This window comes from Pelodiscus sinensis, chromosome 8 (genome assembly GCF_052426305.1).
Source record: "Pelodiscus sinensis isolate ZL-2025 chromosome 8, ASM5242630v1, whole genome shotgun sequence".
NCBI lineage: Eukaryota > Metazoa > Chordata > Testudines > Trionychidae > Pelodiscus > Pelodiscus sinensis.
The window spans coordinates 5,920,224-5,936,131 of NC_143059.1; the positions used below are offsets into that span (position 1 = coordinate 5,920,224).

Here is a 15,908-nt window from a genome sequence, read left to right on the forward strand (position 1 = left end):
AGGTCCCCACGCGGGTTTCTGATTGGTTCCAGGGAGGCCGCCGTCTCTGCGGCAGCCAATCGGAGTCTGCGCGCTTCTTCCACCCCCCCCCCCCCCACTCCCGCGCGCCGCTTGCGAGGCCCCGGCTAACGGTTAACGGCTAACGGCTGCGGCGTGATTCCCTCAGTAGCCCCGCCCCCCCGATCCTCCCGCGCTGGGCGCGCGCTGCCACTGAGGGGGCCCGCTCCGCGCGCGCCGCCCCGTCCCCCCAGACCCGGCGGGAGCTGCCCCGGCACAAGGTACCCGCTTCCCGACCGGGCGGGGCCCTCTCCCTCGCCGGGGCTGCGGACCCGCTATCGCCCCGTAGGCCCGTCCTCACGAACTGCGGGGCGAGGGGCTGGAACAGGTCAGGGAGGCGGAGCAGGGCCCCCGGGATCGATGGGGCGGGGGCCAGCGCCAGGCACACACAGCGGTGCCCCATGGGGCTGTGTCTGCCTGCGCCTAGGGGGGCGGGGAGTGGGGGAGCCGGCTCTGGGGTGGCCTTTGGTTGATGAATGCAGGGTCTCCTGCGCGGCTCCATCGCCACCTTGCCCCTCGAGCGATGCCCCCGCGGCGTGTCAATAAGCCCCCCCCCCCCCGGAGTGACCGGTGCGGGCAGCGCTGTGTTGGTGGGAGAGCTTCTCCTGCCAACCTCGGGCTGCTTAAGCGCTGCCATGGAGCGGTACCCATGTGTAAACTAGGGATCGGCGTGGCCAAACGGTAAGCAACACCTTACCGGTTACCGTTCACTAGCCGCGGGGCCGGAGCACTCGCCTCACTGGAGGGTTTTGCATCCTTAGTCTAAACAAGCCCCGAGTCCCGATTACAAAAAACGATTTCGGTACTGATGAGTCTAAATGACATTGACTTTTAGTGAGGTTTACGCTGTGACGTGCCAAAGTCACTTTTGAAAACGAGACTTGGACTCTGAGGCCACTTCGGCAACTTTGAATTTTTTTACCCTTGTTGATTAGCTTTGAGTTTCCTCGGTTGCGCTTTGCATTCAATGTACTGTGAAATCTGTAACCCTAGGTGGAAGCATGAGTGAATTCCGCATTCACCACGATGTCAACGAGCTGTTAAGCCTGCTGCGTGTTCATGGAGGGGAAGGAGCTGAAGTGTACATAGATCTCCTGCAAAAGAACCGAACTCCTTATGTTACCACGACTGTCTCTGCACACAGTGCTAAGGTGAGCTAGTTTCAGTTTACTCGCTGCCAAGCTGCCGTGATGGTTGAAATTCACTTTTTTCGTAATTAGTATGTGATAATCTTCTGGAATTATTTACAAATTCTTTGACTCTAGTGATACCAACATCAAGGTTAAAGAGAGAAACTAAGAGAAAAGGGACCACTTGAGTTTTTGGAAGGACAAAGAACATCCTTACTTCTGCCCTACACCTAAACTCACCATGCCTACTCCTCAGGAGTTCCCGAACAGGACTCTGAGTTATCCTTCCTTATGTCCCTAATAAGTGCTGAGATGTTAGGTTTGCTGTCTAAGTAACTCAGAGCCACTCATCTACATTTCTGAAGGGGTAGAGTGGAGAGGACGCATCAGGACTGACAGCTTGATACTTGCTTGAGAGACCAAGAGACTGGCAGCATGACTAGAATCATAGACCCATAGAGCTGGAAGGGACCTCAGAAAGTCATCAAGTCCAGCCCCCTGCTCTAGGCAAGACCAATCCCAACTAAATCAACCCAGCCAGGGCTTTGTCATACCGGGTCTTCTGGTCTCCCAAGGCACAGAGTTGAGGTCCTGAAAAGAAATGCAGACATTGAACTAGTAATATAAAATCCTATTTAATTAGTTGACCAATTAAATGTTAAATTTAACCGATTAACTGATTAAACAGAGGCGGGCTGTGAGTGGGCAGCCTTGCACAAAGGGGAGTGGATAGGGCAGTGGAGGGGAGGGCTGCTGGATCCCCGCTTTCGTGGGCTCATCACACTGTGGATGGGGCTAGGTGGTTGGAATTCACCTACAAATTTGACATAACCTGGCTTTGAATAAAGACTTAATGTGGTCAACACATTACAAAGCCAATTTCCTCTGCCTTTAACATTCACATTTTCACATCAAACACTATGAATGGGACACATCCAGCTCACTTAATTAGCTTCATTAACACAGGTCCTACAATTGACAGATTTTTTTTTTTGTTATTGTGTACATCTTGGATTCTCTTATTTCCACTCCAACTCATCTGATGAAGTGGGTCTTACCCTCAAAAGCTCATGATACAGTGTATTTTTGTTATTCTCTAAGGTGCTACAGGATTACTCGTTGTTTCTTTAGTTATATGATCATAGACTGGTTTTTGCACAGCATCTTTATGGCTCTTTGCATATGCAAAAGTAGCCCCATTTTACAAACACCATAACAGATCTGATGTTTTCTTTGTTCTTCTAAGTAGTGCATTTGAAACTTTCTCCTAAAATGCTAACATTTATGTTTAAATACTTGTATTATTTATGATGTTTTACAGGTTAAAATAGCAGAATTTTCTCGAACTCCAGAAGATTTTTTAAAGAAGTATGATGAGCTGAAATCTAAAAATACAAGGAATCTGGATCCGTTAGTATATTTGCTGTCAAAACTCACAGAAGACAAAGAGGTAGCATGTTTGTTTCTGCATTTGTCAGTCTGATGCATATTGGGGAGTAACAACAATGATTATAGTGCATCCTTTTAAGAAGCTGTTCAGACAAACCTATCTGAACCAACTAGTTATGATTACAGTGGAGTATGTGATAGGGATATTAACAAACGTTTATTTGTGTAAATGTGTAACCACTGAAATTTTTAGCGATGACATGTTTACACACATGAGGGACTGGTGCTCGCAGGGAGCCAGCTTAAAAGATACAGAGGCAGCAAAGGGGGGATGTATGTAACCATTAGGAATAACCAATAAGCAAGCTAACATCCCGAGTATGTGAGAGCATTCATTCTAGCCCTCTGTTTTCAGTTACTCATGAATTTTTCCAGCAAGTTTTGTACCTAAACAGGAATTTTAATTTTGACTTAGAGAAAAATCAAGCCATTTTGAATTATGTAATGGTAAGCGCATTTTTTTAACCATTCGTATTAAGGGTTTTTTTTTTTTGCATACTAAGTATACAATTGGAAAAATATCAGTTCTAAACATTTAAAAATTGGACATTTCACCAGAACGGGTCTTTTCTGGTGCTCATCACTATACTTGCTAAGGCCCTGATCCTGCAATCTGTTCTGCACCTGTTCACTCCTGTGTCCTTGCAGAGCCCCATTGATTTCAGTTCCATATGGATGTAAGAATATAGGTCATAGTGCAGGATATGGGGGTCTTAGTTAGTCTGAGCTAATCTCTGTGGGAAAAGTACTCAGTGTACAAACTTGATCTATAACTTTTCCGTTCAGATTTTCTTCTTAGATCTTATTTGGAAGCCTTCAACAAAGTAAACTTGATGGGTGAAAATTTTTAAAGGTGATTTCTTATTTTGGATGTCTCCGTTTTTAGATAGCTAGTTTGACCCATGTTGGCCCTGATTTACAGAAGCTTTAAGCATCCATGACTGCATCTGCAAGTACCATTGTTTCAGTCCGAAGTCACCTTCTCATGTTAGAAATAAGTTCCCAGACAATGTAATGAAGAACAGAGAGGGGGGGAAAGTCTTTCTGTATGTCTACTCTGTGCATTTGACAGCTCTTTCTATGTTCATCTTTACTCTTTCCCTGATGTAGCCTGTTAAAAATAGTGCATGAAACTGGATTTCACACAAAGGAATAGGGCAGGGTTTCTCAAAAAGGGCTGCACGCCACCTTTGGGAAAGCTGCTAATAGGCCCGCATCTCTTTGTTTTCCTAAAAGGGTCTGTAGCCACAGAGCCTTGTGGCTCCCATTGGCTCTGGTTTGCTGTTTCAAGCCAAGGGAATAGAGTAGAAGATGAAAAAATGCAAACAGAATTGTGATTTTTAAATTGGTGTGGCCTTGTAAGCCACATCAACAGAGCTTGTAAAGTGCAGTTCTTTGGAACTTTTTTCTCCCTTTTTCCTTTGTGATTTCTTCTTTGAAAGCGGGTGGGGGAAATATTTTAAATAGAAAAACTTTAGTTAATGTAGCATTCATGTTGCACATTTAATGCCTGAAAGTCAAGAAAAGAACAAATGTCTCACTAAATTTAACTCAATCACATTGTATGTACATCTTCTTCGTTTGAAAAAGTGGGTTGTATCCACGAAAGCTCATGATACCATCAATATGTTTTGTTAATCTTCAAGGTGCTGCTAGACTACTCTTTTTTTTTTTTTTTAAGTTTTTCCAAACTAACTCAGCTACCCCTCTGAAGTTGTTGTATGTACAGTTTGTTATAGTCCCAATTTCTAAAATATATTGCTTAATATATGACTGCTTGTTATTTTTATTGCATATATTTAAAAGAGAAGAAACTTTTTTGAATGTTTAACTTAATTACTTTAATGTCACACAACTATATATTTTTGCTTGCTCTGGCAACATTAAAAAGAGAATCTTGCACAAAGATGGATTATAAAATACTTTTGAATAAAGGAGTTGTTGAAAGAGGAATGAGATGTGCAGCAACTATTTTAATTTGGATTATGGTCTTTGGTCTAGAATGTTTTGATATTTTTTAAAACATATTGTCTAAATCCTTTGAGTAAGTTCTTTTGTTGTTGTGTATTTGTAGACACTCCAGTATTTACAGCAAAATGCTAAAGAAAGAGCAGAACTTGCAGCGAATGCCACAACAAGTGGTAGTTCCAGTTTTACCATTCCCTCAACCACTTCCAAAATATCCATGCAGGAGCTTGAGGAGTTACGCAAGCAACTTGGCAGTGTAACGACCAGCTCCAGTGTACAGCAGGTACGGTCTCTTCCACAGTCTGGAAATCCAAGCCTACGTTGAGTATGTATGGCTTTAATCATTACCTTTTATTATCTTGTGGTGTAATTGTGGCAAAGTGGGAATTTTCTGTTATATTTTTATGAATCGTATGTGTGCCATGCTTTCCCTATGTACTTTGCATTGCTTCTCACTAGAAGAAAAAAATAAGTCTTCTCTGGGGAAGGGGGCCACATGCAGGACATGATGTGGGTGTCGTCTTTCTATCTGGCCTGCAGTAAATAGGATAGTTAAGGAACTAGTCAAAACTGAACCAGATCAATAGAAGGTTCAAAGGGACAATGGAAATCCCAATGACTGAACAATTGACACTTGTGTACTGGACAACTGGAGTTGCAAAGTAGGGATGTAAAATGCCATTTAATTGGTTAACCAATTAAACATTATGTTTAACTTGATAACTGATTAAAGGGGGCACTGTTGGGGCGGTGAAGTGACCATCCCCCTACCTGTGGTTGTCCAAAGCAGCCCTGGTCTGCAGCAGGCTATGCACGGATCTGGAGCAGTCCCCTGCCCTTTGGCAAGTGGGGACCTGTTCCAGGCCCCAGGGTGGTGATTACTGCTTAACCTTTCACAGCCCTGTTGCACCTTGCCTGGGACAAAGGACTGGGAGGGGAAAAGAGTGGGCTTCTAAAAGAAGCTAAGCTACTCTTACCTGGGACCAAAAAAGAGATCAGGAGAGCCTGAAAGGGAATGCATTACAGCTTGGCTGGTGAATTGCTATAGCTAGGCCAATATGGACTATATTTTAACGTTTGTTTATCTATGCTAACTCAAGGACTGCTGTATTCCAACTTGTGAATCATGCTCAGTTTTGAAAATGTTTTTGGTGTTACTGTAATTACTTGCTGTCATGTGGCCTTTCCTGAAGAGCAGTCTATTTCTCTAACGAGCAATCTATTGCAGTTGGACTCATTGTGCAGAGCTCACAATATAACACAGACATTCTGGAGCCCAGAGGTTAAGTCTGGGAGGCAATGAGGCAACATGAAGGAAGAGAAAGACACTTCTATGTTCTGGCATACTGATTAGAATCCTCCAAGAGACTGTTTAAAAGCTGAGGCACGGCACAGATTCTGTGGATCTGGATCCTAACAGAATCCCAGTGCAGAAGGGCAAGGAACTGACAGGTACCTAGTGTAGTGATGTGAAAAGTTAACCAGTAAGCATCACCCTTAATGGTGGGAGATAGAGCAGCTCCCTGGCTGCCATGGGCAGGAGGCTGCTCCAGCCCGGCAGAGTCCACTGTGGACAGAGACTGCTCCGGGCATCTGGAACAGCCCCTGGCTGTGGTGAGCCCTGGTATGTTGCAGGCAGGGGCTGCTTCATAGGCCACTCCAACCTGGATGCAGGGGGAGGCGGGGAGACTTAACTAGTTAAACGTGAAGTTAACCGGTTAACCAATTATACAGGATTTTACATCCCTAACCTGGTAGTTAATTTCATCTTGCCTGTCCAGTTCAGTGTTCCTCTACTCCTTAATATCATAACCTATATATAAAAATGTCATGTAAGTAATTAGTTTCCTATTGATCACATACTGATCATTAATATTAGTCTGCAGTGTATATGCACAGGAGAAATCCAAACTGTCACTGCTGAGAAATAAAACTCTCAAAACTAGCTTATTCTGAGGACACTGGTAGACCTTACCTGTGAGTGGCAAAATGCAACAACGATGTCGTCCATGGTACCTGGCCACTCCCTTGTCAGCAAGTTAACTCGTCTGCTTTTCAGTTTTATTATAGTGACTGTGTCCTAAAATTGGCAATGGAAAAGTCAGCTGTTTTTCTTTAGTTAGTCAAGTAAACAGATGTTCTAAAAATGCTTAGGAGCATACAGAGAAAAAAGTCCTGCAATGCTGTAACCAATTGCCTGGTTCTGCATACTTTTCTCTCCACCGTTGTCCTTGGATTGACTAGTTCAGCAGTTTGTAATTGGATGTCTGGTTTGAAATTATGCTTTTTCAGGTTGATGTTTTTAAAAAAGCTCCTCTGTCCTTTCTTGACAGCCTCTTGAGCTTATACGAAAGATGCTCCGAGACAAGCAAAACAAGAAGAATTCTGGCCAACCTATTCCAGTATTTCCAGCCTGGGTGTATGAGAGATCTGCACTTAATGGGGATTTCTTAACTGGCTCCAGTTTAAGCACTGACACAACAGTGCCTATCGGTATGTATCACACTGACAAAAATGACAACAGTTACATATTTGCTCCCTGGTCTTATTCAGATTTCACTAGATATTGTCAGATACTTCCAACACTAGATGGGGCATCCTGTTTAGCTCTATTTACAATCCAAAGTCACTGGGCTTTTCAGGGAAAGAGCTTTGCATATTAATCATAGACTCGGCCATTGGTTTCATTCTCAGATTGGCTGGTCATTGCATATGATCTGAGAACAGAGAGAGAAGTATTCGCTACCCCGTCTGAACAGAACTTATCTTCAAGTGACCTGTCTTAACACACAGACCTTAAGAGCATAATGTATCTATTCTGAAAACAACTCCCTAAATACCATCTGTACATATGTCTTTCAGTGATTAGGATCACCAGTGCACTACTACCTATTGGTAGAGACCTCACATGCCACCCTTTGACATGCTGTTCTGTAATCATCAGATCTCTAGGGGTTCTATGTAAACCCCTATGCACTTCTTATTCCCTATGCCAGCTGGCACCCAGGCCTCCTGGATCCACAGGCCTTCTGTATTCTTTCATTCCTTTCCATTAATTCACAAAGTGGCAAAGAAGATTTGTCAGGACAGCAAATAAGATACTGCCCCATCCTGGCCAAGACAGCAGTGATACCTGGATACATGGTATCAGCTGTCAGATGATACATGCATCTTCCTCTGTCTCCAAATCTCTTGTCAGAGCAATAAGACAGGTTTTTTCATTTGGGTCTACAGTTTTTTCATCTCTGACAGGTTAGGCTACAGGTTTTTGACTAGTTTTGAGCCATCATGTTCTTCGTTGGTACAATATGTTCTGTTAGTTTTAAAACGCTATCTATAAGTAAGTGTTACATGTTAAAAATGGACCGGATTTGTTGGTTAGTTGAGGAATAAATTTGACTTTCCAGTGACAGCTTCCATACCCTGTTTTTCCACAATATTTAACATACTTAACATCTGAAAGGTTGTTTCATTCATCTTTAAAAGTGCATCTGGTTGTTATTTCAGCTTATTGTATTTTGGCCATTACTTGAATACTTTGCGTATTGTTCGTTATTTTATTCATCTGTTAATATCAGTAACAAAGACTACTTTATGTCAGTCAGAAGAGTGAGCGCTTTGCATGCCCAGTTGGCTATTCTGCCGCTTACGAATTTTGATAAAGATGAGGTGGTTCTTCCACCTGATCCCAGTTTTTTATAAAAAATAGAGTCCGAGTTTCATTTAAAAAAGATAGTTAATTTAGCAGTTTTCTTTCCACAATCTCATGCTAATAAAGGAGTGTTTGGTACTTGGTCCTGCTGTGAAGGCAGGGGATGGGACTTGATGATCTTTCAAGGTCCCTTCCAGTTCTAGGAGATAAGCAATATCCATTAACTTTAACTTGGTGCTAGGCAGGTTCTTGCATACTACTCAGACTGAAATCATAGTTTTAGGAAGTCATCTAGACAGTTTATTGTGCTAAGTATCATGAGTCATGGTATGTCTGCTCAAACTACTTCCAGATAGGATAAACAATGCATTGTTCAGTGTGATGAGTTACAGAAATTCCTGAGCTGCCTGTATTGCACTCTCATTCTGTTCGAGCTGAAGCAGCTACACTATTACATTTTTAAATGAATTTTTACATCCTTAATACAGGTAAAGTTTGTCATAGTTATCTTATGACACTAATATCCCTATTGGCCGCACATTGTGTACACCCAGATCTCTAAAAATACGCTTAACACTAAAACTATACTGAACATGATTTAATCTTTCTTTGATTTGGAAGGCACTTTGGGATCTTTCAGTGTCACAGGATAATCATTACCAACATTAATTATTGTTATAGGTGTAGGAGGTTGGCCTGACTCTGTGATGCCCCTATGACATACCCTGGATAATACTTTTTTGAATAAATCCCTGATTTCAGCTTGCCCCTAAATGTCTTCTAGGAACCCAGTAAGCAGTGAAAAAATTGGTAATGCTGCTAAATAATATTGACCTCCAGTGGTATGGCAAATTCTCTAGTTCGGTACAGGTCAGGTCCCAACGGTGCCAGACTAGAAAATTTCAAACTGTACTAGATCAGAACTATGTGATTTTAGTTTTAAAAGTATCCAACTCAGTACACTGGGGTCAATCTTAACTGAAGATTGCTTTGGTTTGCCCATCCTTCAAAGCCTAATTTCATTCCACTTATACTAAAAGGTGGGAAAACAGCACTGCCATTAAGGAAAATGGTGCATACTGTCCCTTTAAAAGTATCTCATTGCCATGTTTCACTGTTTTTTAATCCATCTTGAATATGCCACAGAGGAATGAAAAGGTGCTGAGATACTTCTGTTGTGTGTTCAGATTTTGTACTTTTTGTCCTCTATTTTCAAATAGGTACCTTACCCTTAGCGTCTCAAGAGTCCACAGTTGTGGAAGACTTATTGTATGTCTTGATTGGCGTGGATGGAAGATACATCACAGCACAACCTCTCATAGGCAGACAGAATCGAGCTTTCTTAGTGGATCCCAATTTGGACATGTCAGTCAAAGAGCTAGTGACCAGGATTCTTCCTGTAGCTGCGAGTTACTCCACTGTGACCAGGTAGCCAATGTGACCTTGTTTTTCCCATGTCTGCTTGGGTCTGACTCCCACAGCTGAAATACAGAATCTCAGTTTGTGATGTTTTATGCAGATGTTTTATTTGCAAGTATGCTTTAGTTTAGTTTGGGACAATAAAAATTGGAGTTCCTCAAAGTTGTGCAGCCCTTACCTGAGTCTCTACTGAATCATCTTAGTAACAGAGTGGAGAGGAGCTGTGATGTCCTAGCATCACCATCACCACTTTTAATGTGGTTCAGGGATTTTGAAGTCTTAAGTGGGAGCAGAAACTGCAGTTTGTGGTGTGTTGCATGCTGAATGTTCCTCTGAACCTTGGCTAGTGGGGTTGTTGGGAGCACTTTGCACATACTGCTGATGTAGATTAATTACTACACTTCCTCTAAATGTAGTCTTCATATCGCATTTCAAAAGCAGAGGAATCAAGCATATGTGAAGTAGGGATGTAAGCGACTAGTCAAGTGACTATTTAACTATTTGCTCCTCAGAGGCAGTGGGTGTGGGGGGAAGCAGGAGCCAGTGCTGGTGGCGATGGGGAGCTGTCTTAAAAGCTGGTTCCACCCAGCACCATATCCATGGTGTGTGGGGCAAGGGGCAGGGGAGGCAGAGCTGTGGTGGTCCCGGAGCCAGCGTAAGCCAGGACTGCTCATTCCCAACTCGCGCCACCCTCATGAGCTAAACTCACTGCAGCTCTGCACTTTAGATGTAGTAAGAGTCTAGTGGCTCTTACTACATTTTAAATGCAGTGCCACAACAGCGGTAGTGAGCACCTCCCTTTATTGACTAATTGAGTAGTCAATGAAAATTCCATTGACTACTCGATTAGCTTCTTAACATCCCTAATGTGAAGTCAGCTATACCTTATTCCCGAGGCTACGTTTTAGTTGCAAGTATTTTTAATAAAAGTCATGAACAGATCACAGGCAGTAAACAAAAATTCATAGGCTGTGACCTGTCCGTGACTTATACCCCTGACTAAAACTTGGGAGAAGGAGAGGCGAGGTAACCGTGATGCATCATGGGTGTTGGGCAAGGGGAGAGTCATGAGGCATTGTGAGTACTAGTGGTGCATGGCCTGAGGGGCACTGTGGCCCAAGAGGATGATGTGGGTTCTTGGGGGGGCACCGTGGGTGCTGGAGGGGGAGGGTTGGTGTACTGGGGCAGGCTTGATGTTACCCAGCTGTGGAGAAGCAGCAACCTCCTGCTTCTAGCTCCATCTATTGTCTCTACTCCACCCCAAAGCCTCAGTTCTGCAACTTGCTTTGTCTGTGAACTACAGTGAATGGGAGCTGCAGAGGCTGTGCCTGCAGGTGGAGGCAGCACGTGGTGCAACAAGCACCCAGTCTTGAGGCTCCCCTCCACTGGGCAGTGGGGAGGCCTGAAACAATGACGCCCAGTGCAGGAGATGCTCGGGCAGCTCCCGGGCCACGTGCAGCAGCCACTGCAGAAGTCATGAAAGGTCACTGAATCCGCGAGTTCTGTAACAAACATGGAGCCTTACTTATTACCCTACCTTTCACACAGCGCTAGGGTGAGGGAATGCTTTTTAAAAAGCAGAACTGTGATTGTTGAACCACAGAAATTGACTGGAGGGAGTTAAGGCAGGTGTTGTCACTAAAACTACTTATATATATATTTTTAAACTGCATATATTTGAAGATGACAGTGCAGCTTCTAAGTACTGTAAGTTGCACTTTGCCCTTCATGTTTCTACAATGTAGTGCAAATAGAGCTTCTGAAAATATAAACACCGCCATTTCCCAAACAATTTTTGTTTGGCTTTTTGCAGATTCATTGAGGAAAAATCTTCATTTGAGTACGGACAAGTAAATCATGCTTTGGCAGCAGCTATGAGGACTCTTATCAAAGAATATATGATTCTTATCACCCAGCTGGAGCATCTTCAGAGACAAGGGCTTTTGTCTCTACAGAAACTGTGGTTTTATATCCAGCCCACAATGAGGACCATGGAGATTCTTGCTTCACTTGGTAAGTGTCTGTACTTTGTAATGATGATAAATTTCTCATGCCTTTGTGACGAAGTTCCAAAAGCTGCATAGAATTATAAATGGTGCCCACATTACATACAGCAATCTACATCTATACAGTGTTCACAACTCTATAATCATTCACTTTTGCATGTGCTTGATTTTAACTCCAGTGACTTGGAGGATTTGAGGGATTTTTTACATCACTTCTTGTCTCTTTATATACATAAAGTTTTTCCTGCAGCGCAACAGAATGATGTCATCATGTTATCAGCATATATCTGTGAAAGTGTGGCCAGAGAGAGGGGGGTTGGCAAGCGTAGCGAGCAGCGGGCACAGCCCCGTAATTTAATTAAAAATGTTTTCAGGTCACTTTTAAATGGAATGACTGCTAAGAACCAGGTAAATAATAGCATGTGTGCACTTTAAAAATGAGAAGTGTGTTGCATTCCATGTAGCAGCTGAGTTAATAAGCCACAATTCTTATGGTGAAATCTAGCCAACTAATTAACTGATAACTCTTTTCATAACAAGATGTTTGTGTGAACTGCCAATAATTGAGCCAGTGTTTCAGAATCTTAAGTCTTTTCTTTTGAGCTTTTAAAGCCTTTAACAAAATGACTCATTCTGTAAATGTGTAGACTTAAATAAAATACCTTTCGCTAAGGGGTTTTTCTTGTTTTAATCTTACAGCCACTTCAGTGGATAAAGGTGAGTGTATGGGAGGGTCAACCCTTAGCTTACTTCACGACAGGACCTTCAATTATACAGGAGACAGCCAAGCACAAGAGCTATGTCTGTACTTAACCAAGGCAGCCAGTGTGCCTTATTTTGAAATTCTGGAGAAGTGGATCTATAGAGGAATCATCAATGATCCATACAGGTAACAACATTGAAACAAAGTTAAATCCTGCTTCTTAATTTTTCATTTTCTAGTGCATATTGATTTGCTTTTGAATAAATGATAGTATCAACAAAATAAAGTACTTTTTTTACATTATATTAAAAACACGTTTGTACCAGCTAGCCAGTCGTCCTGCATCCCAAGTGTCTGTACAGAAAACATCCCAAAATCCATTGCATAAAATACTTGCTTCTTCTGCATAGCACATAGCCTCCTAACAGGGGAGACCGCTGTTAACTGTCTGGATTTCTAGCCCTGTTGGTGGAGCAGAGCAGTAAGTACAGGCAGTCCCCGGGTTACATGGATCCAACTTGCATCGGATCCCTACTTACAAATGGGGTGAGGCAACCCCGCACTAGCTGCTTCCCCCCAGCAGACCAGGGAGACGCGAAGCTAGCGCCCCCCCTCCCCCCCCAGCAGACCAGGGAGACGCGGAGCGGCTTTTCTCAGCAGACACCTCAGCTTGAGAATAAAGGACTGAGGGAAGTGAGGTGTGGGAGAATAAAACTGAGTTCTGGAGAAATGTTTGGTAGAGTTTCCCCTACAATATGTACCAGTTCCGACTTACATACAAATTCAACTTAAGAACAAACCTACAGTCCCTATCTTGTACGTAACCCGGGGACTGCCTGTAGTCTTAAGTCCAGAGTGTTAAAGTTAGGGCTGACACCAATCATGAGTCTAGAGCTCTGGGCCGCTAGGTGTGCAGAGCACAAGCAATCTTATGCCTCCTTCTTCTTGCCCCCACCTCGCCTGAGGCAGACAACATTAACAGTCTCTAAGGGAAACTCTTGCCCTCTGGGCAGGTCAGAGCAGGGAGCAATCTTTAGTCTAAGGGCATGTCTTCACTACAGGCTGGCTCAACAGGCAGCAGTTGATCCAATGGCAATGGATTTATCGCATCTTTATGTGACATGATAAATCAACCGCCAAGCACTCTCCTGTCGATTCTGGTACTCCACCAAAACAAGAAGTGTAAGCAGAATCGACAGGAAAACATTAGCTGCCTACACTGTGGTAAGAAGACCTAAATACATTGACTTCAACTATGTTATTCATAAGCTGAAGTTGTGTAACTTAGGTTGATGGCCCAAGGTAGTATAGACAAGGCCTAAGCCTCCAGGTGAAGGTAAACAGCACTCAGAGATCTAGAACTGTTGGGGCAGAGAAAGGGTTAGATTTTAGCCTAACCCTCCTGGTTAGGGCAGCCAGCAAACATAGAGTCTGGGTCTCTGGCCTTCTGGGTAGAGCAGAATGTGGAATAGGTTTTTGCCTAAGCCTCTTAAAGTCTGGTTTCACTGGGTTACTTCCTACCCCAGTCTAGGGGTCATGCCAAATCCAGTCCAGGGTCAGTCTCCTCTAGGACCAGGGCACTACACAGTGCAGTTTCAGCTTCAAAGTTCTGAAGTGAGCTGGAGACATCTCCCTCCTTCCATATCTCCTGCTCAGCTGAGCTGTAGAGCCCTCCCTTTTTATGTCCTACCCTCTCTGGGTACTTCTGTCGGGGAGGGGGGAGGGCAGGTTTGGCTCTGCCCACCAGGGGGAGTGTAGTGGTCCCTTGCTCTCCAATTTGAAGGGAGGCCACTCCACCTCACTACATCCATTAATAGGATTATTTAACAGGACATGTTAAATACTTCAGAGGGGTAGCTTAGTCTGTAAGGGTATGTCTACACTACCCCGCTAGTTCGAACTAGCGGGGTAAAGTAGGCATACCGCAATTGCAAATGAAGCCCGGGATTTGAATTTCCCGGGCTTCATTTGCATAAGCCGGGCGCCGCCATTTTTAAATCCCGGCTGATTCGAACCCCGTGCCGCGCGGCTACACGCGGCACGAACTAGGTAGTTCGAACTAGGCTTCCTAGTTCGAACTACCGTTACTCCTTCCACGAGGAGTAACGGTAGTTCGAACTAGGAAGCCTAGTTCGAACTACCTAGTTCGTGCCGCGTGTAGCCGCGCGGCACGGGGTTCGAACCAGCCGGGATTTAAAAATGGCGGCGCCCGGCTTATGCAAATGAAGCCCGGGAAATTCAAATCCCGGGCTTCATTTGCAATTGCGGTATGCCTACATTACCCTCCTATTTCGAAATAGGAGGGTAGTGTAGACATACCCTAACTGGAAAAAACTTAAAAAAACAACAAATAGTCTTGCAGCACCTTAAAGACTAACAAAACATGTAGATTATCTGTTTGAACTCAAGCTAAATGGTAATCTTGTTTGTACTTGTTATATCTAAAAATTCATTCATTCACATTCCCATGAATTCATTTGAAGAAATGGGTTGTGCCCACAAAAGTTCATATCATCACCTACATATTTTGTTAGTCTTTAAGATGTTATAAACAGTTTGGGTTACAGACCCTCTGGGAACTGAAATCTGAAATATCCTGGCTTTTGTGGAAGTATGTTTTTGTAAAAGTATTTTTTGTAATGTAAATGATTATGCAATATTTTTATTATGTATGTTTAATGGTTGGATGACATTTTTAGAATGAACTACAGTTTTCCAGCATATTTAGATGTTTTCAAAAGACGCATGTTTTCTTGCAGTGGTAATGTACATGTTTCACTAAAATTAATGCTAATTTATTAACCTATTCCATTGTAGTTTAATTGTGCTTAGCCCTGGTAGAGGACTTCTAAAATTCTGTAATTACAAATAGTGCTTTCTGACACTTATTCACATTCCCCATTGGATTCCCATTTCTGATGTATCACATTATTAGTGTCCTGTGCGAATACAAAATTCGTATCTGCATCCATATCTGCAAAAATGAGCCACTGATATCCGCAGATGTGCATGCGGATACCTATGGATATAAAGCAGATATCCGCAAAAATACACATTATCAGTTTGAGGTCAAGCTAAATGATAATCTTATTTGTACTTGTATCTAAAAAACCTGCTTTAATTGCACAGCGAGTTCATGGTGGAAGAACATGAGTTGCAGAAGGAGAAAATACAAGAAGATTATAATGACAAATATTGGGATCAAAGATACACTGTTGTTCAGCAACAAATTCCATCTTTCCTACAGAAAATGGCTGACAAGATACTTAGCACAGGTAAGTAAGTGACTGACTGAATGAAAGCATCTAAAATTTATAGTGATAACTAAGGATGTTAAAGACTAGTCAATCCCCCCACTTGCTGCCTCTATGAGATAGAGGCGGCAAAGAAGGGGCACTTCAAAGCGGCAGCGCTGCACAGAGCCCGTACCCTGGCGCCGCCATTTCAAAGGGGGCAGCGCCACACATTTCCATGGAACGCCACGCATTTCCAGCTGATCCCAGGCTCCAGCGTGGCATTTCAAA

At 43.2% G+C, this 15,908-nt stretch overlaps 1 protein-coding gene across 3 annotated transcripts in view; it reads left to right on the forward strand.

Moving 5' to 3' along the window:
• Positions 1 to 76: 76 nt before the first annotated feature.
• The window catches only part of TUBGCP2 (tubulin gamma complex component 2), a 34,120-nt gene continuing 18,288 nt past the window's right edge, over positions 77 to 15,908 (forward strand). For 2 of the 3 annotated variants that reach the window (XM_025186282.3, XM_006126360.5), the window contains exons 1-9: positions 77 to 278; positions 1,051 to 1,208; positions 2,509 to 2,637; positions 4,711 to 4,887; positions 6,938 to 7,097; positions 9,477 to 9,684; positions 11,489 to 11,688; positions 12,381 to 12,570; positions 15,514 to 15,659. In XM_025186282.3, the coding sequence (XP_025042067.1) occupies positions 1,059 to 1,208; positions 2,509 to 2,637; positions 4,711 to 4,887; positions 6,938 to 7,097; positions 9,477 to 9,684; positions 11,489 to 11,688; positions 12,381 to 12,570; positions 15,514 to 15,659 (1,360 nt within the window). In that variant the 5' untranslated portion in view covers positions 77 to 278; positions 1,051 to 1,058. Of the gene's footprint in view, positions 279 to 605; positions 739 to 1,050; positions 1,209 to 2,508; positions 2,638 to 4,710; positions 4,888 to 6,937; positions 7,098 to 9,476; positions 9,685 to 11,488; positions 11,689 to 12,380; positions 12,571 to 15,513; positions 15,660 to 15,908 lie in introns of those variants that run through there. The other variant, XM_025186280.3, reaches the window with a different exon arrangement.